Source organism: Leguminivora glycinivorella, chromosome 25 (genome assembly GCF_023078275.1).
Source record: "Leguminivora glycinivorella isolate SPB_JAAS2020 chromosome 25, LegGlyc_1.1, whole genome shotgun sequence".
Taxonomy (NCBI): Eukaryota; Metazoa; Arthropoda; class Insecta; order Lepidoptera; family Tortricidae; genus Leguminivora; species Leguminivora glycinivorella.
The window spans coordinates 8,124,271-8,152,213 of record NC_062995.1 but is presented as its reverse complement, the minus strand read 5'-3'; the positions used below and the strand labels follow the sequence as shown (position 1 = coordinate 8,152,213).

The 27,943-nt window shown below is 37.7% G+C and overlaps 2 protein-coding genes across 2 annotated transcripts in view; one reads left to right on the top strand and one right to left on the bottom strand.

Moving 5' to 3' along the window:
• LOC125239408 overlaps window positions 1-16,886 on the bottom strand; it is a 28,304-nt gene extending 11,418 nt beyond the window's left edge. The window contains exons 1-7 of the mRNA XM_048146979.1: window positions 16,764-16,886; window positions 14,521-14,613; window positions 13,501-13,623; window positions 13,116-13,212; window positions 12,245-12,328; window positions 1,953-2,076; window positions 1,037-1,163 (exon numbers count right to left, since the gene is read on the bottom strand). Of these exons, the coding sequence (XP_048002936.1) occupies window positions 1,037-1,163; window positions 1,953-2,076; window positions 12,245-12,328; window positions 13,116-13,212; window positions 13,501-13,623; window positions 14,521-14,607 (642 nt within the window). The 5' untranslated portion in view covers window positions 14,608-14,613; window positions 16,764-16,886. The remainder of the gene's footprint in view (window positions 1-1,036; window positions 1,164-1,952; window positions 2,077-12,244; window positions 12,329-13,115; window positions 13,213-13,500; window positions 13,624-14,520; window positions 14,614-16,763) is intronic.
• A 2,271-nt stretch (window positions 16,887-19,157) lies between these two features.
• LOC125239281 (zinc finger Y-chromosomal protein 1-like) lies at window positions 19,158-21,072 on the top strand. Its single transcript, XM_048146819.1, has 2 exons — window positions 19,158-19,422; window positions 20,004-21,072. The coding sequence occupies exons 1-2, from the start codon at window positions 19,225-19,227 to the stop codon at window positions 20,754-20,756; spliced, it is 951 nt and encodes a 316-aa protein (XP_048002776.1). The 5' UTR covers window positions 19,158-19,224; the 3' UTR covers window positions 20,757-21,072.
• The last annotated feature ends 6,871 nt before the right edge of the window (window positions 21,073-27,943 follow it).

The window sequence follows — 27,943 nt, the reverse complement described above, 5'->3', positions numbered from 1 at the left end:
AACCCCTTATGTTATGCCAGACGGCCCTGAAGCTTTAGTAGTTTCATGTGCTCAGCCTACCCCTTTCATGGGATACAGGCGTGATTGTATGTATGTAATAAGGATCATAATTATGTTATGACAGACGGCGCCATCTTATTAGTCCGTTGCACAGATAAAGAATTTCATACGTAAGAGCGTGTAGATGATATTTTTTCTGTCTCTCTCACATATGAATGACAGTGACATGACAGGGTCAAATAGTGTGCCTCCTCATTGTAACTATACAAAAGCCTTACACTATTATCAAACTCTGAATTGCCCCTGTCTATTCAGTGTATGGGCATTTTCAGAATTTGGGACACCCCATTAGCGTAAGTTGTTAACAAAAGTTAATTTTAAGCATAAAATCTATCTAAAAATTTACTTTTTTCACATTTTTTTTATCGCTTAAAGTTTATGTAATTAACACAAAAACAATATTTTTATAGAAATTTCATGCTTAATTATCGTCGCAAAATTGACAGTGAGTAAATTTTTGTTAACAACTTACGCTAATTGGGGGTCTCAATTTCTAAAAATGCCCGTATGTTTCTGAATAAGAAACGTGATTTATATCGTCACTTATTAAAAAAAACTTTTATCTTGGTCTGTCAATGAAAAGAAAATTGTAGTATGTATGGAATGCATATATGTAGACACTGCGTTTTAACTTTGAGGAGCAGCGTGAGATACGAGATTTTTTCAAAGTAGTGACGTATAGATAGATAGATATACGTTTATTTGTTTGTCACAATACACACAGAATACACAAAAGAAATGAGTTACAAAAAAGAATTAGAATACATAATAAGCAAATTGGCAAACAGCTAGGAAATTACACAGATTTTTACAATAGAGAGTTATGATACTGTGCGTGTCGCAACAAGACAAAAGGGTTCCGGCTCAGTATTACGCTACGCCCTGAGGCAGCAGCACTGATATTCTGCCGGAACCAGATCAGATCACGTTAACACATAATTGATTGAATATGATATGATATGGTACATTAACTTACGATATGGATAACTAGACCCCTCCTATGTTTGAATTTTTGTCCGCACGCGTCACACTCCATGATTTTCATGTCGATGTTGAAATGTTGCTCGGCTATGTGGACTTTCAGTGCGGCTCTCTTTCCGTAGCTGGAAACCACAAAAGAGTTGTAATAGTAAATTACCAGTTACTGGGCAGTGAGCAGTGACCAATAACGTAGGTACTAAAAAAAATGAATTACCTTAAACTGTAAACAGAGATCATTTTTAAGAAAACACTGACTGACAGACAGACTGACTGACATATCAACGCACAGCCGAAACCGTTTGGGGCCCATTTCTCGAAGCTACAAGTTACAATTTACAAGTGGTAGTCAATGTCTAATATGACAAGTTGGAAAAAGACTTCCGCTTGTAACTTGTAACTTTCAGGTTTGAGAAATGGGCCACAGGTCCTAGAGATTCCAAATTTAGCACATAGGTTCCTTAAATGGCTTAAATGATGTAAAGGAGCATTAAGAAATGATTTTTCAAAATTCACCTCCTAAGGGGGTGTAATGGGGCCCAAAGTTTGTACGGTTTGTGATTTTTTTGAAACACATGGTTCAAAAGTTAGAAGAGGGGTACAAACACAACCCTATTCATTTTTAAATAATTATCCAACAATATGTCACATGTTAGGGTTGAAACGAAAACAAAAGCGGCGGGGGGCGGCCCCATAGGTACACTAATAAAAAAAACCACTTTATTTTACCACTTTTCGGCGTGATTGACATACATATTAGTATTAAATTTCAGCTGTCTATTACTTATAAGGAAATGTGTGATGTCTGCACTTGTCTTACGGTCCCGCGCCTCCTTCATAATGTTGCTGCCCCCCCCCCCCTTCCACAGGGGGCGCGCCCCACAGTTTAAAAACCCCTGATCTAAAAGACATACCTGGCATTACAAATGCTGCAATTGTAGTGGTGGACTTTCCCCAAATGGCCGTCCTTGTGCTTGCGCAGCGTCGATGAGTCGCGGCACGCGTACGGGCAGTACGTGCATTTGAAGGGCTTTAAATCTGGAACAGAATAAATAAATAAATATTGGGGACACCTTACACAGATCAACTTAGCCCCAAACTAAGCAAAGCTTGTACTATGGGTGCTAAGCGACGATATACATACTTAAATAGGTAAATACATACTTATATACATAGAAAACATCCATGACTTAGGAACAAATATCTGTGCTCATCTCACAAATAGATGCCCTTTCCGGGATTTGAACCCAGGACCGCGGCTCACCAGACAGGGTAACTACTGACTGAGCCAGACCGGTCGTCAAAAAAAAAATTTTTTTACTCCCGTGCTTTTATTTGACTTTTACAGGTTAGTGCAAAGATCTTTAAAACCCTATATAACAAATGTCAAGACGATTCCAATAGTCTATTGCCCAGAAATTCATTTGTAGCAGTGTGTTTCTGGGTTTAAACGCATTGCGTTACATTGCTACCAACTTAATAACCCAGGCAAAATAGGTACATGTGAACTAGCAAATACGAACGTTTCCGAAAACATACGAAGAAAACCCTTTTCGCACTACATCTGTATCAACTTTACGGATAAGACTCAAAATAATCTAGAAAATAAGCCTCATAGCCATCCTATAGTACTAAAAATATTGTACAAGAAAAATAGTTGTTCTTTTTTGAGACCGGTGCTCTATAAAAATGTAAACTACACACTTTGTCAATATAGGTATACAAAGGAATTCCAAGCACTGAAGCTGAAGTCATGTAGGAAATTCTGAAATAGTAAATTAATCTCCTCATTAAGTAGTAGTAAATTATTCACTGAAAGTCATTATACTACTATAACTACCCAACGTGGATTTTCTTGTAAAAATATTTTTATATATTTATTTTACCCGGGGCAAGTGAAATTATGATAATAATTTACTTGTGATAATGAAACGCGTTAAAAGCCAAAAGGGTTTTAGCTGGTAACGCTTTTGGTAACCCCTTCCAAACCCCTCGAAGGGGTTACCGAACCGTTTCCTGCTTAGTTAGTTACCCTTTTGCACACTTTATCTACTTTTTATAATTTGCGCATCACCCTATGTTATATTATATTATATTCTGTAGAGGTAGGTATTTAAAAAAAACGTAAACAAATAATTTGTACATTTTCGGGTAGTTACAAAATTTGGTTAACCAAATACAAAACAAAGCGGGGCCGTCACCGAGTGACCTGTTTTTAACATTTTGAGAGAGATTTTGTTTACATTTTTTAAATAGGTATCCTAAAGATGCAGACTACAGATGAACACACAAACACCCGCTGGATAAAATGGAACCGTACTGCGATTAAGCAGTATATCAAGTATATGCGTCCTTGTATGTACTATAAAATTACGTACTAATGATTGGCCAGTCGCGATGTTGATATTGATTATGGCAGTAATTTTAAACAGTTTTGCAGGTGAGTGCATTCACAGTTGCATTAACCTTTAGTAAAAAAACAATATTACTCTGCTACCAACTCCCAAAAAAGAAAAGACATGAACTATAGTGATGTTTTTAAGCTGTCAAATTTTGTGTCCAAGTCCAGGAAACAGTGTGTATTTCATGAAAGTTATTCTAAATAACCTAACCACAGAATTAAAATTTTGAAAAAACCCCCGACCGCGACATATTAGACCGATTTTCATGAAACATGACCAAGAACACTCCCGACTAACTCGGCTTTCAGACAAAAAATACTAAATCTAAACCGGTTCATCCGTTCGGGAGCTACGATGCCACAGACAGATAAACTGACAGACAGACAGACAGACAGACAGACACACATACAGACACGTCAAACTCGTTTTTGCGTCGGGGGTTAAAAATTAAAAGGTAAGTGCGTGGTCGTAGAAAAAATATTGTATGCAACGGTGTTCTTTATTAACAATTTTCGGCTTCGCCTCAAAAACACGCCACTCGGCTTTTTAATCCTCGACGCAAAAACGACGGGGGTGTTATAACTTTGACGTGTCTGTCTGTCTGTGGCTAGCATCGTAGCTCCCGAACGGATGAACCGATTTAGATTTAGTTTTTTTGTCTGAAAGCTAAGTTAGTCGGGAGTGTTCTTAGCCATGTTTCATGAAAATCGGTATACTATGTCGCGGTCGGGGGTTTTTTCAATTTTTTTTTTCCTTATAATGTACCTGGCCAGATGCCATACGCAGGATGAAACGAGGTTTCAAAACTGTGTATTTTCACGAGAGGTTATCGACGCCCCGACCTGCGTTACATAACGAAACCATCACGTGTATACGGCACTGGTCACACCAGAAGCGCGAAAGCGATTGAAGCGACACGCACTATAACTTGCGCCGGCCGTAGCTTGAGAAATTAGGGTAAGTAACAGAGACTTTCAAGCGTCTGGTAAAAGTTGCGATCGGCGGAAATGTTTAGGAAATGATGATATTTAAATCCTTACAGTCTTTTCTAGAACATATATAAAAATCAGCCTTGAGAATTCAAGGGAAGTTAGTGTTTAAAAAAACCTTATAGCAAAAAAATGGCCGACGGGCCGAACTGTGTAATATGTAGACGTTAAACGTCGATACGAACTCTACATTATCCCAAAGTTTCATCCTTGAGAAAATGAGGAAGGTCTGGTGGCTCTGGGCTCTTAAGATAGCCGGTCCCGTGTAAGGTGTACTCGGGTAATTCCGAACGTCGAAAACCGTCGGAAAATTCCGAAATTCAAATGATAATCACCCGTGATTCTATAGTAATAAGGGTCCCTTTTCTGAATTTGCCGACGGTTTTCGACGTTCGGAATTACCCGAGTACACCTTAAATAAAAGAGTCGCGATGATAGCGCGAGCGACTTAGGTATAGTTCGTCGCTGAGCGATCGCTCTCTCTCTTTTATTTACACGGGAGCGACTATATTTTCCGTCCTGGTTATCTTTGTAACCATAAATACCTTTAATGTGGACCTACCCTATTTTTTGTCATGATTTAAAATTTATTGTTTTAGTAGTTTCCGATGGTAGGTGAGATATATGTTGACATTTTACAATTTCAATTTTCTTTTGGTTGAATACTACTGACACTTCCCTAGTTTTAAGATCTATTATGAAAATACACGTATGTATTCTTGCAAAATAAAAAGTTTGAAGTTTAAATTTTGTTCGTTTCTGTCGAAGATAGCTCATAAGTTTTTGCTTTCTCGCTTTTGGTAAGATCAGTGCCTAAAGCTATAATTTTACAACATGTAGGTTACTTTAAGTGGTAGTTACTTGCGTGAACAGCGATTTTCTCACAAAACCGCTGTGTTTTTTTAAAGAAATGTTAAAGATTTTTCACGGTCTTCCTTTTCATGTGTTCGTCAGAAGCTCGGGTTTACTGCCAAGACTCACACGCTACGGAATTCTTCTACTTAGGGTTTTCCTGCCCTGTTAATTGTAATAACGTCGTGGCTGCTGTCAAACGGTCAGTAGTACTTTAGATACATACATACATACAATCACGCCTGTATCCCATAAAGGGGTAGGCAGACCACATGAAACTACTAAAGTTTCAGTGCCATTCTTGGCAAATAACGGGTTGAAAGAAAACGAAACTGTGACTTACTGAGAACACAGCACACTGATAGATTTCTTCATATTGTACAAAGAGGATCGAGTATTATAGAGAGTTACTGTCGCAGGGTGTCCACTACTAAACCCAAAAAAAATTCCCTGACTTTTCCCTGACTTTCCATGACCATTTAAGAAAATTTCCCTGACCTAATTTTCATTTTATGATGACATTTTCAACACTTTTGCTCAGGGTTGTGTAAAAACGGTTTTTTTTTTGACTTGAAAAAAAAAAACCTGAAAAAAAGCAGTTTTTTTTTAGAAAAAAGGAACCGTTATATCATTGTGCGTCTGTCTGTCCGTCTGTCACAGCAATTTTTTTTCTGGAATATGTTTGTTTTCTCACGTACGTAAAGTACGAAATATTAAAATTTGCAAGGCAGTTCATACTTTTATACCTACGGCTTTTTTACCTTTTTGTTAATTATTAAACTTTAATTCCTGGTTTTATAAAACTAACATTAACGAAATCTGTAGTTGGTAGTTATCGCCATTTACTTTTGGCTATACCAGTGCCGGCCCGTGCATTCTATCAGGGTAGAGCGAGTTTGAATTTCGGCACCCGTGGACATGGTAGCAAAAAAAAATATCGCGAGCGCAGCGAGCGCGAAAATTTTTCCCCTTTTATACGTCCCTGGGGCTGATAGTAGTTATTACGTACAGTGAGCTGCAAAATTGCATGGAGAAAGTATAAATGAACTCATTGATAGCACATAACATAGCAAACAAAAAGTAGTACCAGAGCGAGCAGGAAATCAGGCTTGAAATGAAAACGAGATTTCAAGCGTAGTGAGCGCGAAGTATTGACCAAGAACTGAAAACATGACCTATGTAAAAGTAGTAAACGCGAGCGAAGGGAGCGCGAAATTTTTTGTCTGTTGTCAGCGTCGGGATGCCCATTTGGGTGTTTTGCCACAACATGCCTTTAGGTTACAAAGTGATTCTTATCGTCAGGCTTATTATCCTCCTATGCTCCTTTGACTTATACAAAATTGCGCCTCTATGTGTCTGTGTGTTTTGCGCCATTGGCTTTATGAGGAACTCCGCTTTGGAACGTCGGATAGATACTTAGAATTTGGACAGCGACGTAACGTAACTTTGTCGTTTTCACGTCGCCCATTAAGAATGTTGTACAAATATATACAAATAAATTAAGGTCAGCTAGAGCATGAAGATATCCCTCATTAGTAATCACTGGCATGGAGGCCAGGCACTATACTTGTCATAAAAAGTCTAAAGAGACAATTCTAAGTTGCCTTTAAATCTCTACCGGGATCCATCTTTGCTGTCATAGATGTGGCCAACCCAAGAAATCATTTACATTTTTCAATACTTTTTGTTTTTTTTTTCTTGGTGCCAAATTTTTCCCTGACCTCCAAATCATTTCCCTGACTTTCCCTGACTTTCCATGACCACTATGAGCTTCCCTGACTTTTCCCTGACTTTCCCTGACTTTCCAGAAAGTGGACACCCTGTGTCGAAGTAAAATGTGTAAACACAGTGCACAGACTGCCATCTCTTGACACAGGCTTAAAAGTTATTGCAGCAAGTTTTGAAACAGAAGTATATGTAAGAAAGAGATGCAGATATTTGCCAGTCACTCTTACCTATAGTTGCGTCTCAAAACTTGCAGCAATCACTTGCACGTCTAAACTCAGCTTTACAAATAAGTAGTAGTAGTAGTATTAATACACTTTATTGTACAAAGATAAGAACACACACAGTTAGGCTTGCAACAGACAGTCTTAAAAATTCATAATCTTAAAAAATCATAATCTTATGAAATCAGATCGAGTGCATGGATTCCCATTCCCATACAATTTCGCAACTGTCCACACAGTCTTATTTTTTAAGATTATGATTATTTTCAGATTGATCTGACAGATTGCGAATAATTTGAATTTTAAGAATGTGTGTGGCAAGGCAGTCAATCTTATTTTATAAGATTATGATTTTTTAAGATTATGAAAATTAAGACTGTCTGTTGCCGGCATAAATAAAAAAGAACACACACATCATTTGTACAAAGGCGAACTTATCCCATTAAGGGATTTCTTCCAGTAAATAAATTATGAGCTCTGCAATGGAATTTTGACGTTTAATTACAGATTAAAACTACTAGACGAACAAAGCATTCGAGGCAGTTACATTCACAAGACCCGGCGAGACACACACACACGAACGATATACAAAACGTGCGAAGCCATCTTCAAAAACAAAATGGCCGCCGAAGAGATACAGACAGAGATCCGACAGTTCTACCAACACTGTAAAATGTATTTACAAAATGAATCTGTGGATTTTGACGCGACCGAATGCTTTAGGAGGAGTTACCAAAAGGAGTTCTTGGGGGTTGTTACTATGATTTTGAATAAACACGCGCATGGGACTTACAAGTTTACACAGGAAATGACGGCGGTGAGATTTATTTAATGAAACATTTTCTCCAGTTTTTATTTTACCACTTTGTCGGCGTGATTGATATACAATACAAATACTCTTTATTGCACACCTCAATACAGGAAACAACATAGTAAGTATACACAACAACTTAAGAGGTAAAACAAGAGGCGGTCTTATCGCTAAAGAGCGATCTCTTCCAGACAACCTAGGTAGTGGAGAATAATAAATTTAACCTTGTAAGTAGGTGTACTAAATGTAGACAGAGGAAATCTAGCACAAACTATACTACTCAAAACAATATATATACACATTGGTACTAAACAGCTTTCTAGAGCTAACGGTCATGAGATTATTCGCGGAAGGACGGACGGACAGACAGACATGGCGATGGCAAAACTATAGGGTTCCTAGTTGACTACGGAACCTTAAAAACGAGCGTTATGTGAATAGGGAATCTAGTGGTAATGATCATTCGTTTTCAATTTTATAAGTAGAAATTCAATATACTATGGAGAGTTTGGAGATCAATTGGAGTCAAAACTGACAGTGAGTTAATTTTTGTTAACAACTTACGCTAATTGGGGGGTCCCAAATTCTTAAAATGCCCCTATACGCCCCGCCGATCAAGCGTCCAATCAGGCCTGGAGTTTTTCATGTTACCTACCCTTGAGAACGAAATCCCAAGTATGACTCAAAAATGTTCAATACAAACAAAGCCAAGCTTATTCATTCAACGAATCTCCAGTGAATAACAAATCCTAAACATGTTAATCTTTCAGTTGATCCTACAAAACATAGCAAGCGAGTCAGCGGACAACAAACTAGACATAACCAAATTGCTGCAGTTCCTCAAGAAAGCTCTGACTAAACACAGAACAGTGGCTCACGCCGCGGCCATCACGCTGCAGTCGAAACACTGCCTCTCGACCAGCGTGCCTGGCTGCTACTGCAGACCTGGGTATGTTTACAATACAAACTAGATGTAACCAAACTGCTGCAGTCCTCAAGAAAGCTCTGACTAAATACAGAACAGTGGCTCACACCGCGGCCATTACGATGCAGTCGAAACACTGCCTCTCGACCAGCGTGCCTGGCTGCTACTGCAGACCTGGGTATGTTTACAATATAAACTAGACGTAACCAAACTGCTGTACAATACAAACTAGATGTAACCAAACTGCTGCAGTCCTCAAGAAAGCTCTGACTGAACACAGAACAGTGGTTCACGCCGCGGCCATCACGCTGAAGTCGAAACACTGCCTCTCGACCAGCGTACCTGGCTGCTACTGCAGACCTGGGTATGTTTACAATACAAACTAGATGTAACCAAACTGCTGCAGTCCTCAAGAAAGCTCTGACTAAACAGAACAGTAGCTCACGCCGCGGCTATCACGCTGCAGTCGAAACACTGCCTCTCGAGTAGCGTGCCTGGCTGCTACTGCAGACCTAGGTATGTTTACAATATAAACTAGATGTAACCAAACTGCTGCAGTCCTCAAGAAAGCTCTGACTGAACAGAACAGTGGCTCACGCCGCGGCCAGCAGTCCTGGGTATGTTTACAATACAAACTAGATGTAACCAAACTGCTGCAGTCCTCAAGAAAGCTCTGACTAAACACAGAACAGTGGCTCACGCCGCGGCCATTACGCTGCAGCCGAAACTCTGTCTCTCGACCAGCGTGCCTGGCTGCTACTGCAGACCTGGGTATGTTTACAATATAAACTAGATGTAACCAAACTGCTGCAGTCCTCAAGAAAGCTCTGACTAAATACAGAACAGTGGCTCACACCGCGGCCATTACGATGCAGTCGAAACACTGCCTCTCGACCAGCGTGCCTGGCTGCTACTGCAGACCTGGGTATGTTTACAATATAAACTAGATGTAACCAAACTGCTGCAGTCCTCAAGAAAGCTTTGACTAAACACAGAACAGTGGCTCACGCCGCGGCCATCACGCTGAAGTCGAAACACTGTCTCTCGACCAGCGTACCTGGCTGCTACTGCAGACCTGGGTATGTTTACAATACAAACTAGATGTAACCAAACTGCTGCAGTCCTCAAGAAAGCTCTGACTAAACAGAACAGTAGCTCACGCCGCGGCTATCACGCTGCAGTCGAAACACTGCCTCTCGAGTAGCGTGCCTGGCTGCTACTGCAGACCTGGGTATGTTTACAATATAAACTAGATGTAACCAAACTGCTGCAGTCCTCAAGAAAGCTCTGACTGAACAGAACAGTGGCTCACGCCGCGGCCAGCAGTCCTGGGTATGTTTACAATACAAACTAGATGTAACCAAACTGCTGCAGTCCTCAAGAAAGCTCTGACTAAACACAGAACAGTGGCTCACGCCGCGGCCATTACGCTGCAGCCGAAACTCTGTCTCTCGACCAGCGTGCCTGGCTGCTACTGCAGACCTGGGTATGTTTACAATACAAACTAGATGTAACCAAACTGCTGCAGTCCTCAAGAAAGCTCTGACTAAATACAGAACAGTGGCTCACGCCGCGGCCATCACGCTGCAGTCGAAACACTGCCTCTCGACCAACGTGCCTGGCTGCTACTGCAGACCTGGGTATGTTCACATTTTTTATTATTATTATAAATGGGCTTACTCTTGGCCACAGACGAGCCAAAGGCAAAGACGTGGCCTAAGATGGAGAAGATGCCTGTTCTGTAAGGATGGAAACCGGCCGTGCGCCTAAGAGTCCGATGGTAGAATGGGGACGGTGGAATAAGCTCGAGTGTCTCTTGAGCGCACTCCCCGAAGTGCAACCTGTAAAACACCGACAGACTGGCGACTTTCCGCCGATGGGCCAGAATCTACCCGTGAAAGAGACACCCGTGACCACGGACGTAATGTCATGTCCGAAACGTCGGGTTAAATATAAACGAAAGTTTTAGGCGATTAAGTCCCGTTTTAATAATATGGGGCAAAGACTGTAGCTTAGCCGTTAGCTGCTTGTCGCCTATCAACCTCTTGGCTCCTGGTACAATATAATTAAAAAACTAGATATAACCAAACTGCAGTCCTAAAGAAAGGTCTGAATAAACACAGGATGGTGGCTCACGAAATCTGTTATATATCGTCGCTGATCGATGAACTAAAATATATATCGCTCACTCTCTCTTTTGATACACGGGAGCGACTATCTTTAATTCTTATTCGTTTCTATCCCCGATTGCTAAACCAGTGCCTTTTTAAGCGTAAGCGAAATGATATAGGTCTGTGATTACATCGGAACAAAGAGGATCGAGTATTATAGAGAGTTACTGTCAACGTAAAATGTGTAATCACAGTGCATAGACTGCCACATCTCGACACAAGCTTAAAACTTTTGAACCTCGGTTTTGACAATTTGGCCCATATTGTTAGCTTGATATGTGTTAAAATGTAAAATATTAATATTAGCGCCATCTAGCCGAGCGTTTCCCAAAGGTGTAACGCCATCTAGGCCACCGTACCTTTTCCTCTAGGGCTTTGAGGTACGTTTTTTTCTTAGACTTTATCCGTCTATACGGAGTTACATATTGTCTTTGCATCGGATCTAGTACATAATGATAATGTTAATTTTTTTTATATTTTAGATTCGTCGAGAATTCAGGCCAGTGCGTCCAGCCCAATGACTGTTTGACTGAAGGTGATTTAAAATATATATCCCGAGTAAATATAATATAGTATACAATAAATAATTTTACACAAAAAAATCTATTACTAAACACCAAAGAAGATCGAGTATTATAGAGAGTTACTGTCAAAGTATGTTAATATAACGAAATGTGTAAAATAATGTATATAATCATAATTTAATCTAAGTAATTACCTACTTGTAGCCCTCTATATTGCTGTGCCCTTACAGGGTTGCTGTGCCCTTACATGTATACCTATATGTTCCACTCCATCCATGCTTGTAATGTGATATGCAATATTTATAAAATAAAAAAGTAAAATGTGTAATCACAGTGCATAGACTGCCATCCCTCGACACAAGCTAAAACTTTTAAACCTCAGTTTTGACAATTTGGCCCATATTCTTAGCTCGATATGTGTTAAAATGTCAAATATTAATATTAGCGCCATCTAGCCGAGCGTCCCCCAAAGATGTAATGCCATCTAGGCCACCGTACCTTTTTCTATATGGTTCTGAGGTACGTTGTTTTCTTAGATTGTAGCTGTCTATACGGAGTTACATATGTCTTTGGAAAAACTTACTTGCATGTATCAGCTTGTGTGTTCTGAGTGAGTAAGCGCTATTAAATGCTTTCTCACATGTCTCACATTTGTACGGTTTTTCACCTGCAAAATAAAATAATATTTTATTTTCAATAAAATAATACAGTCAAATTAGTGTTTTTTTTTCAACTAGGGTGTAATTTTTATAACGGGCAATATTTTGTGAATATAATGGGAGGGCTATGCAATAAAAGTAATGAAACATCAAATGTTATATTTCGTTTAAGTTAATTGTGTCGCTTAACTTCAAACCTGGGTAAATCCATTCTGCTATAAGGTTTATTACCTTTCAGATCAATATTACATTTTTTATATCTATCTATTATCTATTAAGCCCCTTTTTCCTGAATTAGAGAATGTCTCTTAGTTCAGTGTTCCGCTTGGCAAAGGCCTCCTCTAGCTCTTTCCATTGACGTTTATCCTGATTCCTGGGCCACTCTTGTCTATTTCGAGCCCACTGTAAGCTTCATTTTTTATATATTCAACCTTAAAACAGAATGGATTTACCCAAGTTTGAAGTTAGGTAACACAATTACAGTTTATACCTTTCATTCATCTTAAAAAATCTCTAGCGCATGGGCCTACTTCACAACAGTGACACTTCACAGTTCATAGCCTGTTCAACAAGGAAATATTGACGCTGAGTAATAATGTTACACGTGAAACAGACCACTAAGCCACTAACGTCACGTGCGGCGCACCTTGATCGAGCAAATACAGACGATTTAGGAATTTTTGTGTTCTGTATCTATCAGCTACATAATCAATTAATCACCTCTTCAAATGTTGCCGGTTATAAAAATCACAACCTGTATACAGTCAAAAGGGTAATCAAACTGTAAAAACATACCAGTGTGCACATACATATGCTTCTTGAGCTGCGACTCATATAAGAAGGTCATACCGCATACCCCACACTCGACAGTTTTATTCCGTACATGCCTGTTCTGTGGAATGAAAAAAATAGTGTGACAAAGGGGAAAGTAAACTTTACCTATGGGCCATTTTTTTTTCAAAGTCGTCCACCCCACTTTTTTTGTAACATGGGTATTTTTTACGCGATTCATACTCAGAATCGAGAGCTCTTTCAATCGTGATAGGAGAAAAAAAATGTCCACCGGCAAAAAATTGTCCAAATGGCAAACAACCGTTTTCTCATACACAAAATGTTGATAGATGTGACTTCCCTTTGCCCCTTACCCCTTAGGACTCAATTTTAGAAAAAGCCTGTTTACCCTGATATGGCGGCCGAGGTACTTCTTCGACTTGCCAGCATAGTCACAATGGGGGCATTTGTACGGAGTCTCATCCGAGTGCGAGTAGCGATGGTGAACTAAGTCCCATTTGTTACTGCATCTCTGAAACAACATTAAAAAAAATATGATTAGCATGTTTAAAACAAAATTAAAAGTGGAAAATTACTGCTTTGACATCACTCATCAAAGAGCGTACACCCATCTTAAAGGCCGGCAACGCACCTCCAACACCTCTGGTGTGTCGGGTGTCCATGGGCGGCGGTGATCGCTTATCATCAGGCGACCTGTCTGCTCGTTTGCCTCCTATCTCATAAAAAAAAAACTTGAATTCACGGCCTCTGGAGTACAAGTGTCACTCAAGGCAGTAATCCACTTTTAAATTTAGTCTTTTCTCCTCACGTGTGAAAGTCAACACTACGGTAACACCAAGCCAACACTGACATTGGCAAATTCACCCTGTGCAATTGGCAGGGAGTATAAGCCAAAGCAAAAAAAAAAAAAAATTAGTATAAGATCTTGGCCAGGTGGCAGCCATTGCAGATTTTTCTGCTTGTTGTAAACAAATTAAGTTTATGTTTATCAGATAAAGTCAACCCAAAGTAAGTTTACAAGACTTTGACAGCATCGCTGGTGCAACTGCTTAAAAATAGAGTGTGATATAAATAAATAAATATTATAGGACAGTCTTACACAGATTGACTCAGTCCCACGGTAAGCTCAAGATGGCTTGTGTTGCAGGTACTCACGACAACGATATACATAATATACAAATACCTATATACATACAAAACATCCATGACTCAGGAACAAATATCTGTGCCCATCACACAAAGAAATGCCCTTACAGGGATTTGAACCCAGGGACAGATATGGCCAGGATTGTTACTAAAACAATGCATTTTTTAAGTAAATTTGGCCCTCCTCTAATAAATTCGAATTCTCACTCTCCTTTAAATTTTACCACCCCGAGTAATACTTACTATATAAAAAAATACATACCTTTGGGCACAGGTCACACTTGAATGGTTTAATTTTTTTTGTTTTTGTACTTTTTTTGGCATTATTATTTTTCTTGACTGAATTCATGTTCAACTGAAACAGATGATATTATAAATGTCATATAATATACAGGTGTTCTCGGCCAAATACAATCTGGGTATATTCAAGTCAAGAGTGAATAGCCTATTACTGAACCAGTGAGCTACAACTTCGGCATTGTCGTCACTTTCCATCAGGTGCGACTGAGGTCAATCACTGGCCAGTTTATAATTAAAAAAACCGGCCAAGAGCGTATCGGGCCACGCTCAGTGTAGGGTTCCGTAGTTTTCCGTATTTTTCTCAAAAACTACTAAAGCTATCAAGTTGAAAACAATTTTCCTAGAAAGTCTTTATAAAGTTCTACTTTTGTGATTTTTTTCATATGGTTCAAAAGTTAGAGGGGGGGGAGACACACTTTTTTTTCCTTTAGGAGCGATTATTTCCGAAAATATTAATATTCTCAAAAAACGATTTTAGTAAACCCTTATTCATTTTTAAATACCTATCCAACAATATATCACAGGTTGGGGTTGGAATGAAAAAAAAATCAGTCCCCACTTTACATGTAGGGGGAGGTATCCTAACAAAACATTTTTTTCCACTTTTTATTTTACCACTTTGTCGGCGTGATTGATATACATATTGGTACCAAACTTCAGCTTTCTAGTGCTACGGCGACTACGACAGGGTACTACTATGAATGGACGGACGGACGGACGGATGGACGGACATACAGACAGATATGGCGAAACTATTGTATAAGGGTTCCTAGTTGACTACAGAACCCTAGAAAAGGTAAAGGCTGACCAGAACTATATGACTTTGACTACACACCATATTGCAGTTTCATTAGAACTAGTTTCTTCATACTGCCACCACCGCATACATCAAAATAACAGCACATTAATTATAGTTTGTAATATATTTTAGCTAGGTAGTAGTGTAAAAGCCTCGAACTGTTTGAATGTTGCTGCACGCCTGTTATTGGTGCATAAATATTATGGGTGTCCTCTATTGTCACATTATTATATTCTTTGCATTGTTTATGTACTGTTGGTGTGTCGTTTATAATAAAATAAAATAAAATAAAAACAGCACCCACTTGACAACAGTCATATATTTCTGGGTAGGCTTTAATGTAGGTATGAGAAATAATGTAATGTCTACAGTAAGGCCAATTTTTCATAGCCAACAATGAAGTATTATCCATACTAATATTATAAATGGGAAAGTGTGTGTGTCTTTTTGTTTGTCCGTCTTTCACGACAAAACGGAGCGACGAATCGACGTGATTTTTTAAGTGGAGATAGTTAAAGGTGGAGAGTGACATAGGCTACTTTTTATCTCTTTCTAAAGCGAGCGAAGCCGCGGGTAAAAGCTAGTATAACATAAAATCTAATACTAATAAATTGGTAATCAGATTTGCTTGAAGAGAATTTTATGATTAGACCAAAATAACTCTGCAACAATTATGCCAGCAAAGACTGTGGATGGGTTATCTATACCACCATGTCATAATTTCATAGAATTATTTTAGATTAACACTTACGAAACTTCTGGGCTACGAAAACTAATCTTTACTAGTTTTCGTAAGGATTAGTTTTCGTAGCCCAGTACTTTAATCTAGCATGTTTTATTTATTTATTTATTATTATTTCGTCTTAGACAGGCAGCTGATACTGGTACGTCTAAATCATAGTTCACTTTGAACATGATTTCACTTCTTAGATAGTTTGTCTAGTCTATTTTTAAATTGATTAACACTGGTAGAGTTCAGAGGGTAATTTGTTCCAAGCTTGCACTATTCTGTTTGTAATGAATGTTTTGCCATATTTTTCATCCTTTATGTCAAAGCCACTCATGAATTGCTGAGAGAATAGACGATTGTTTTTTTCGGTTAAATTTTCATGATCCTAATTTCGTAATTTCTGCATGAACTTGTCAAACCGGGTTTTTTTTGTAAGCAGCCTAATCAATCCTGAATACATATTCTCAAGAGACAATTTTATAGGTTTGAATCGACTGTCATTAGATAGGTACTTCAATTTCAGAATAATTTGCAAGGAGCCTGCAGGGTAGTATGAAAATATCACAAATAGCAGGTTACTTGCACCGATTAAACCTAGGAATTTAGGTACTTAGATCACCGAGATGGCATTTTTAAAAATTGCATCGATGCACATGAAAAAGGTATTCATACTCACCAGATTACAAAGATTTGGATTAATTTAGCTTACGTAGCTGACAAGACGTGGCATAGTGTAGTTTTACATAATTATTAATTAAATAAATCGCTCGCAAAGCAACAAGCAAAGGCTAAACATTTGTTTTTGTTTTGACTGATTGATTTTGATTTGAATGAAATATTGAATGATAATGAATTGAATTTGATAGTTGGCAGATGTATTTTTTGTATACATTTTCGTTACATGCTTGCTTGCCATGCATTTTCACACAATGTGGATAACCCAGTGCAAAGAAATAGCTAAGTGCTGCAGAATTCGTAAAATGATGGTAAAATGCATTTGAATTTGCTTTAACTGCTAATGTGTAGTATTAAATAAGGATTTATTGTAAAATATTTCATAATGGCCGCTGTACACATATGGCCAACGGTTCCACCAACCCCCTTGGCCAAGCGTGTAGAGGGCTACTTGGCCGTAAGTTGGCAGTTGGCGCTTGCGCTTGACGGCCAACCGATTGGTGTCGGTTTTTTGTCCACACATCAAAGGATCTTGGCGCCAATGGCCAACTGCGTTTACACGTTGGCGCTTCATTCAGTTGGTCGTCAGCCGTCAGAGAGGACAGTAGTGAAATATTTACGAAAATAATAAGTTTATCTATGCCAATAATAGTGTAGATTTTAGGAAATAAAATAACCTTGCAAATGTTTGAGGGCGGTTCTCAGGGATGACGTTCGGTGCCTGATTTCGGTGCTGATTTTTATTTACTACTTTATAGATATGTCAGTCAATTTACTAAAATCTAGCCTTAATATAAAAAATATTGGTGGTGGAGGCCTCCATTAGAACCTTATAGTTTGTAAGAAATCTGACATTTTAAAATCACCGAAATTATGTATGGGCACTGTAATCAATTTGCCCCACCGAATTCAATTTTTTACACATTATTCCACATTTCAACTTAATATATAACATATTATTCAATTTAATGATATTTTTCATTTTAATTCGATGACAGGTCATGTAAAAAGGCTCATAATCGCACAATTTTACTAAATTTAGCATGGTAATATGCTAGTCATTATCGAGTAGAGAATTTTGTACCCATAGAGTGGCTTAATTTGCTTAGAAACATAGTTTTATGTTTTTACAAGGTATATCCTACTATTTAAGTATTAAATATTAGAAAATAATGGACATTTAATCAGTTTACAACGTGGCAATCGAAGTCGGTGGTCACTTTTTTTGATATCGGTGGTCAAAAAATCCACCGAAACCACGGAAATCAACTCCACTGATATCAAATTTTATAGCTTTTTTGGAGATAACTGAAATAGCATGCATGATACAGAGGAGATGTTATAATGACGTAATAACATACTTTCAAGGATTTGTTAGTACCTTACATAATGACAAATGGACCTAAACTGTGGGAGTAAATTGCTCCACCGAATCTTAAAAAACATGGGACCAAACCCTGCGAACGACTGAGAAACCTTCAAAAAGTCCCCTTTATAAAACGGTACTGCATCTCCTCTACACTGAATGGTTAAAAAATAGTTAAAACTAACTATATTTATGCTACTACGTCCCTGATCTACTAATTTGTAAGAGTAATGTCATGTTTATAAAATTACACCGAAATCAGTCACTAGCCCGGGACACATGGTAAATTTGTCTTTACTCGATGAGTTTAGCTAACATATTATTTTCATACAGAAAATATGATAGGTTAACTAATACCTTATACGTGAATATCTATAACAACTGCGATCAACAACTCCATTTTGAGTTATGATTTTTTGTTTTGCAAATTCTGAGTGCGGGACACGCCCACCGACGGTCATTTTTCGCATTTAATATTTTATTACTCATATCATACAAATAATAAATAAATAATGTTAAGGTGTACCAAATAGAACAGGGGCTAAAGATTATGCCTGATTTAATTCAGATTTTTAGAACAGTCCGTTCTGACGTTTTTTGCCTCGGACACGTAAAAACGCGCCTCCTGAGAAATGCCCATAATGTATTTCCTAAAAAAGATAAATGTTTTTGTCAGAATATTAAAAAAATTGTTAATATTTCAAATAATTTAATTTTACTACGGGGTTATTATTTTTTAATCAAATTTTTCTGACAACGTCTATGACCTAGAATTTCCTAGACTTTTCCATTCCACGTCCATCTTTCATGAAGAGCCAATGCCAAGTGATTGGTTCGCCAATGTGTAAACAGCGGCTCTTATCTTGGCCAAGGGGTTTCACAAAGGCTTGGTGGAACCGTTGGCCATATGTGTACAGCGGCCATAATAGTTACACAACATACGAGCGTTTTTTTATTTATCAAATTCATATATCATTTTAGTATAGCAACACTAAACTGACATTTAGTAAAAAAAAAAACAAATCAGTCTCTTTTTGTGCGGTCTCGTTTCGCATCAATTTATTTTAATTCTCAGTAAGCTTTTTAGATATAAGCCATGTCGTTATTTTACACAAATCGAGAAGTTCGAATCATAAAAGAAATTTCTGACGAGGCCGTCAAAGAACAGGAGCAGATGTATTCGTGCGAAATGTGCACGGACGAATACGACAGTGAAACCGAGTTGCATGTTCATAGGAAAGCCAAACATCGCGAGGAAGTGGCCAAAATACTATTAGAGAATACAAGCTGCAAGGTAAATATACATATCACTATGAAATTTCGCTGGGACAGCACTACAAAGAAGCAACAACATCGATAGCTGTGAGCTACAATCTGTGTGCATTTGAGCCATCAGTGAATTTTATGTGCTCTCTTTGTCTCGTTGTTTCCGTTTCTTTAATTTCCACTACCGTGAATACCAATTCATAAATGTTCAAATTTTGTTGAAGTATCTGTTACTTCTTCAAACCGAACAGGTTATGATCAGATTTGGTATGAAGATAGTCCTTTTATTATTATGTTAGTTCTTTACATATCTCGGGACCAATTATTTATTAATCAGGCAGGCAGTTATAACAACTGATAGTTGCCTGTATCCAACAATTCTTTCTTAAGATGTGTTCTTTAAATTTGTTAAGTAGTTATCTAGTCGGTTCTTAAACTGGTTAACATTCAGTGCTGAGATCACATCCTCTGGTAATTTGTTCCATGTTTTGACCACTCTGTTATTTTTATCAACTATCATCACCATTCAGTCCAAAGGTATGGACATAAGCCAGCGTATTAAAATTGTCTTAATGCTGATTTATTTATATGGTTTTGATATTTTTCCAGATATGCGTCACCAAACACAAAGACATGGAGGAACTATTAAAACACACTAAATCTGTTCATCTTTTGAGCTCGGAAGATGCTGAGCATGTTCACCGTGAAATCTTCATTTGCGATGACTGCAACCTAATGTACTTCAACAAAAAGATGCTCGAGATCCATATAATGTACATACATGACCCCAGAAAGAGGTCCAAACGTGTCGGAATATGCCCCAAGTGCAACAAAAAAATCCAACTCAATAACGTCTGGTTTCATTTCCAACGTCACTTGATTCAAAGTGTCGTTTGCTGTCAAATATGTTTGAGAAAATGCATAAACCAAGCCGATTTACAGAATCATCTCAAAACGCATCTGAATTACTACCATTGTACGATGTGCGGTTACGAAAGTAAACTTAAAGACAATTTTACTGCACATATGCAAGCTCATAACAGCAATTTGCACGAAAGCGGCAATATTGCGATAGACGCAGACATGTTGTTGAGATGTTTCGTACCTAAGCAGAATGCAAAAAAGAGCACTTCGATAGGAAGTAGAGGTCTATGTTTGTATGAATTGTTTGTGTGCATATTATGCAGAGGGCTGGTAACGGAAGAGGAAAAAGCGGCACACATAGCCAAGTATCATTTGGTGGATATAGTGAGTACTAAGAAACAATACACATGTACGTGCGGTGAACAGTTTTTCAACAATGTGCTGTTGAAACATCATGTGTTCAAATTGAAGGGAGAACATAAAGCATGTAACTCATAGTATAGTTCTTAGGTTTACCCACCATTCAAGAAATATGATTATTATAATCAAAATAATAGGAAATTATATCAATGTAAGTGTGTATTTTTTTAGGAAGTGTGAGTTATGAATTCCCTCTTTTCTGCACTTGTAGCGTAATGTACTATTTTCTCATTGGTACATGTTTTTTATAATTAAGTTATTAACATCTAGAGGAATGAGTTAGGAAAGAGTTGTAACTCCATACATCAGTAAATGCAAGTTATTTGTAGTGACATCTAGCGTCATCCACGCGTCAAGTAGTGAAAATTAATCAGTACTGCTACTTGTCAATAGGTGTCGCAACAAACAAAAAGTCTAATGCTCTAATAATATAATAATAACTCTGTATTCAATTGCTTCTGCTTGTAATATAAGCTGTAAACTGTTTTAATATTACATTTTTGGCAGACGCGACACTGTTGGCAGTGTTGGCACCTAGTGTCGAGTTGTGGTACTGTGATTGACGCTAGATGTCACTAGAAATAACTTGTATTTACTGATGTATGGAGTTACAAATTCTTTCCTTACTTATTCCTCTATGTTGACATGTAGCAATTACAATTTGTTAAATGCGCTCTGCATTTTAATTTATACCGGAGGTAATATATTTTTATTAAAGGCATATTAAATAGTTAATAATAATAATAATAAGTATTTATTGGTCTTAAATCACTTAACAACTATTTTACAATAGAATAGTTAAACGATACACAAAATCATGAGACTTTGATACTTGCAATAGGAGAACCTGTGCTACAAGTATCAATTTCTTCCAAATGTCTAAAACATTATGTAATAAGATACATTATTAGTTGCCAATACAAAAGTTAGAAATTAAAGAAAATTAAGCCAAAGTAAAAGTAACAGTAATATACAAGCGAGTGCGTGTTTGTTGACAGTTGACAATCGTATTCGGTTTTTTATTTTACACACACCTGTATTCCCATAAAGGGCTAGGCAGAGCACATGAGACTACTCGAGTTTCAGTGCCACTCTTGAAAAGAAAACGAAATTGTGATTTTTAATAGCAAAACTTCTGTGAGACACTGATATATTAAACATGTAAAATTGTCGAAGATAGCTCGGCATGTTTCGCTCCGTAACGAGGAGCATTTTCATAGAGCACGCGCGATGCCGATGGTATCCCATGATAGATAGATAGACTGATGATAGTAGATGGTAGTCTGCATCGGATGCTGTCGAGCGATCTTCGACAATTTTACGTGTTACCCGATTTTACATGTTTAATATGAAATTGTGATTTTACACAACATTGTTTAATAAAAGATAGGTTTGGATGGGATATCCGGATATCCTATATGAAAGGCTAGGAGCCTTTGACCAACTCGCCGGTATGTACCTTACAGTGGTATACAGGGTGCCCGGTAATTAATGGACAACCTTTTAACCACCAGAGGGCACCTTATACTGGTCCAGAAAATCGACATTAAGGTTTAGTAAAAGTCGCCTGGTTTTCGAGATTTTCACACTTTTTAAAATTTTAGGTAGTAGGTATTAAAATTTTAAAAAGTGTGAAAATCAGTATTCTTTTATTCTCAGAGAAATAAAACAGTATTCTTTTGGCAAGATAGTTTATTTCAAAATTATAACAACATCCACTCATAAATATCTACACAACAACAACAACAACACACCTATATTATTGAATCCCAAAAATGCCAAACCAGTTTTGCCCTTTTAGATTTTTAATAGTACAAGTTTAATAGTTACTTGTTTTACAAGGGGTCAAAATTGTTTTTAACCGCACGTGCCATAATTGATACCCGAGCAAGCGAAAGATTCCAATATTGCACCGCGAGCATAGCGAGTGGTTCAATAAGTGGAATCTTGAGCGTTGCGAGGGTTTCAAGGCACGAAGGTTAAACTAACTGCCACCGAGTGAAACACAAAATTTTTCACCACAAACAATATACTAACATATAAAACATCAAACTAAATGGTAACCATCCATTTATTCAACATTTATGATTCAAAATCATCATTTATAGGTAAAATCTACCAGCCAGCTTAAGACATATCAAGTTAAAATTTGTCTAAAATTATAATTAATATTTGCACTGTTGTGGATAAAATGCATATGGGTGAATCAACTTTTCCTTGCCTGTTATTGCCATGGTTACGGTCCCCTGAGTCACGCTGGTTTTGCAAAATTATGATATTAAAATTATGCAAGCATGCATGTAGTCCATGTTTGTAGGTGGCAAATTAAGGAAAAGGCTTGTTAACCAGAAAAATGCATGTTTGCATAGTTTATGTAGCATAATTTTGCTTAAAACCAGCGTGATTCAGAGGATCGTAAACATGGCTATCTGTTTTCGAATAGCAAAGAGAGCCTTTACCAGTTGGTGTTGTGAAAAATTCCATAAAGTTTAGGTTCAAAACTGATAAGAGTCAGACTCCGTATTTACAACGGTTGCAGAGGCTACATCTAATCATCACAATCCTTGCGTTATCCCGGCATTTGCCACGGCTCATGGGAGTTTGGGGACCGCTTCGACAACTAATCCCAAGATTTGGCGTAGGCAATAGTTTTACGAAAGCGACTGCCATCTGACCTTCCAACCGGACCTTATTGGGATTAGTCCGGTTTCCTCACGATGTTTTCTTTCACAGAAAAGCGACTGGCCAATGACAAATAACATTTCGCACATAAGTTCCGAAAAACTCATTGGTACGACCCGGGGATCGAACCCGCGACCTTCGGATTGAAAGTCGCACGCTCTTACCGCTAGGCCACCAGCGCTTTTAGGTTACAGAGCGACATCTATTCTAATAATTTCAATATGTTTTTTGATTTATTTATAATATAATTTCAATATGTTTTTTGATATATGATATATTATTTTGGTTTTTTGATTTTGGTTATTTATTTATGATAAAACATCGGGCCGTCCCTATCGCACTATTTGTAAGTAATTTGTAAGACCATACTTGCCTGCCTGTTCTGTAAATCTGTAGTTATAATTAATAGAGTTCTTAAGAATCTAAAGCTGAGTTTAGACGTGCAAGTTATTGCTGCAAGTTTTGAGACCGAAGTATATGCAAGAAAGAGATGCAGATATTTGCCATTCACTCTTACTTATAGTTGCGTCTCAAAACTTGCAGCAATAACTTGCTCGTCTAAACCTGGCTTTATATAACTTTGACCAGAAATTATCAAAAAGGCGCCATAACTGTAATCGAATTAAGTTTAATTTAACTTGTAACTATATTTTATTCTATATAGGAAACTTATTTTTGAACTTTAGTTAATTAAATTTGATGTTAAATATTATGTGTCATTCCATTAGAAAAGGGTCCACGCTTCATGTGCTATAGATTTTTAATCAGAATTTGAGATACGAAGGACTAAATTGCACTTGAAGCTAAAGGAATCTTTTTTAATGGACGGCCACATTGTATTACATTATACATTAGCTTAAAACATTAAAATCATAACTAGAAATAATGGAACTTTGTTCCTCGCAGAAAGCGGGCCTTTCTTTTCAATGTTGTCCACCCCACTTTTTTTTAGAATTGGAAACTGTTTTGTGGTTTCCACTCAGAATCGCGAGCTCTTTCTAATCTAATAAGAGAAAAAAAGTGTCCCAAGGTTTTTTTCCATTCCGATACCATATTTAAAAATAAATAAATATTTATATAGTTAAAATTCCGATACCATTTTTTGTATGGCGGTAACGGAATGGAAGGTTCGAAAAAATTTATGGAAATCTTGGGACATTTTTTTTCTCCTATCAGGATCGAAAGAGCTCGCGATTCTGAGTAATAATCGCGTAAAAAATACCCGTGTTACAAAAAAGTGAGTGGACAACTTTGGAAAAAAATGGCCCAAGTGCGCGGCCTGAGTGCACGCTCATAACGGGATTGCAGCGAGGCGGGGCGAGTGGCGTGCTTGTAAACAATTGAAGCTCATATGTACAAGTGTCCTACGTAAGATCTTCATTAGTTATTTACTTTGTTTATTCGGTAAATATTCGGCAATGCAACCGAATTATTCGGCCGAATACGAACATTGAAAAACTTGCCGAATATGCCGAATATCGAATATTTACCGAATATTCGGCCCATCTCTACTCAGTACCATAGAGTAAAAGGTACGATGGCCTAGATGGCATTACACCTTTGGGGTACGCTCGGCTAGACAGCGCTAATATTAATATTTGACATTTTAAAACATATCAAGCTAAGAATATGGGCCAAATTGTCAAAACTGAGGTTCAAAATTTTTAAGCTTGTGTCAAGAGATGGCAGTCTATGCACTGTGATTACACATTTTACTCCGACAGTAACTCTCTATAATACTCGATCCTCTTTGATAGAGCGCACGAGGCACCCAGCCTCGCTGCACGCCAAGCGTCCAGGTGAATCCACGTAGATGTAACGTGAGTCACGACTTCATTGAGTGTTTATTTCAACTACAGCTGCAAATAAAAGGATCTATGCATACACCGTGTTTCACTTAACACTAAAAACCTCAAAACAGTTTGTTCAGAATCGAGAGTAGAATCGATTGAGCTATATCTTGATGGGGGTAATATTTTTATTTAAATTAGTATTATTAGTTATTTTTTACGTGCCCATTCTATTGTACTCGTAATACAACATTGTGTATATCGCATTGCTAGAGGTTGTTTACCTTTTTTCAGTATTTAGGGGTATTAATACTGGCCGGTTACTTGGACGATTATTTTTTCCGCTACTAGTTTGACGTTGTTTGTCAGTTCAATCTTAATGTTTATCATAAGTCATAACAAATTGAACTCGTACCTAATTACAACCTTGTCATTTTGAATATTGAGTTTATTTGCTTACTGCGATTACCTGTCCAATTTGAAGTTTACTGTGACAAAGCTTTAAAGTGTTTTACAGTGACATCTTAGCTGTCTATTGGTAAACCTTATGTCGTTGCAGTAACGTACACAAATAAATAGTCTTATGGTTTATGATGGTAGTTAGCAATTATTTTATTGAGTGTAGAGCTAAAAGTCAAGTAGAGCTGTACAGAAAATTAAAAATTCAATTAAAAAAAAAGTAACGATCAGATTAAAAGATGAATACTCTAGATGAGTTTAAAAAAATAAAAATTAGTTGGGGTGTCTGAGGTTTTGAGTGATACCGGAAACACCGTGTATATCGGGAAAGTAACACTCATTTAGATATAGATTACTAGCTTTAGCGCTCGCATTAGAAAGAGACAAAAAGTAGCCTATGTCACTCTCCATCCTTACAACTATCTCCACTTAAAAAAATCACGTATATTTGTCGCTCCGTTTTGCCGTGAAAGACGGACAAACAGACACACACACTTTCCCATTTATAATATTAGTATGAATCACTTAAACTTGCATCGTGAATAAATGGAACATGCCATAAAATCGTGACTCACGTTACTCATGCCGCGGATTGATCCGTCCACACATTTCACTTGTAATATAAACTTATTAGTCTTTGGTATCAATTCCGACATCCATGTTACTTTACTAAACATCATAGAGGAAATAATATTGTCTTCGGTTACCGCGATAGTTACTCATGAAATAAAACTATGGAAATACCACGAGCCACCACCACCACCACCACGAACGCTGTAAAGAGTTCGAAACGTCGGGATGTATTTATTTATTCATTACAAGCGATTTAATCCGTTTCCATAGTTTTATTTCATAATAAGGAAAGAGTTGTACCTCCATACATCAGTAAATGTATCTTATTTGTAGTGACATCTAGCGTCAACTAGCGTAAATCATCAGTACCACTACTTGACACTAGGTGCCGACAGTGTCGCGTTTGCCAAAGATGTAATATTAAAACAGGTTACAGCTTTTATTACAAGCAGGAATTGAAAACAGAGTAGAGATTAATACTATTGCAATATTAGCTAAAAATTGTTGAGCATTAGACTTTTTGTTCGTCGCGACATCTATTGACAAGTAGTGGTACTGGTAATTTACTCTAGTTGACGCTTGATGTCACTACAAATAACTTGCATTTACTGATGTATGGAATTACAACTCTTTCCTTATTAATTCCCCTATGATAAACATAACCCTTTACGAAACACTTAACGAATATTAGTTCATTGCACGGATAAATAATTTCATACGTAAAAGCGACAAGATATTTTTTTTCTCTCTCTCACATATGAATGACAGTGTGCCTAGCACTTGCACAGGCGCCGCCTGGCGCGATAATATGTCAGTGTGCCTCCTAATTGTATTATCTGCTGCTGGTAACACCACACCTCGGACACTGGCGATCAAATATATGAAAGAGGCGCGTTCCTAGCACACAGTCTAAGCTCGTGTAGGTGAACGCGTGCTATGCTTGTATGAGTGCGATATGAGAGGTCAACTGTTCGCGTCTTTGACAGGCGGTAACTGTGAGGTAACCGACAGGGGGTGGGCAGCACTTTCAGAGGGGAGCGGAAGTGGCCATACTGTACGATAGTACTCTTTATTATACTGTGGTATCACTATCTTCCTCCTTGCCTCTATACTTCGCTCTATTGTCTATAGAATATTTGTCTTAGGCCGGCAACAGACAGTCTTAAAATTCATAATCCGAAAAATCATAATCTTACAAAAATCTGATCGGGTCTCAGAGTTCCATACAATTTCGCGACTGTCCACACAACTCTTGTTTTTTAAGGCACGCCAGATCTGTCAGATCAATCTGACAGATCTGTCAGTTTGAACTGACAGGTTGCATAAGAGTATTTTTTAAGATTATGAATTGATCAGTCTGTCTGTGGCGTTGCCTAAGATTATGAATTTTCAGATTGATCTGACAGATTGCATACATTTTTTTTAAGATTATGAATTTTAAGACTGTCTGTTACCGGCCTAGACAGTCTTAAACTTCATAATCTGAAAAAGATCTCAATCCAGGTCTCTTTAAAGCGAGAGTAAATAGGTATCTCATAGGTAAGCGTGCTCCACCGTAGACCGCATCATCACTTACCATCAGGTGTGATCGTGATCAAATGTCTACCTATTCATAATTAAAAAAAAGAAGGTTTGTATACAATCTGTCATATCAATCTGAAAACTCATAACAAGAGTGCGTATGGAACTCCGTGCATTATGATATGATTTTTCAGATTATAAATTTTAAGACCGTCTGTTGCCGGCTTTACGTGTTATTTC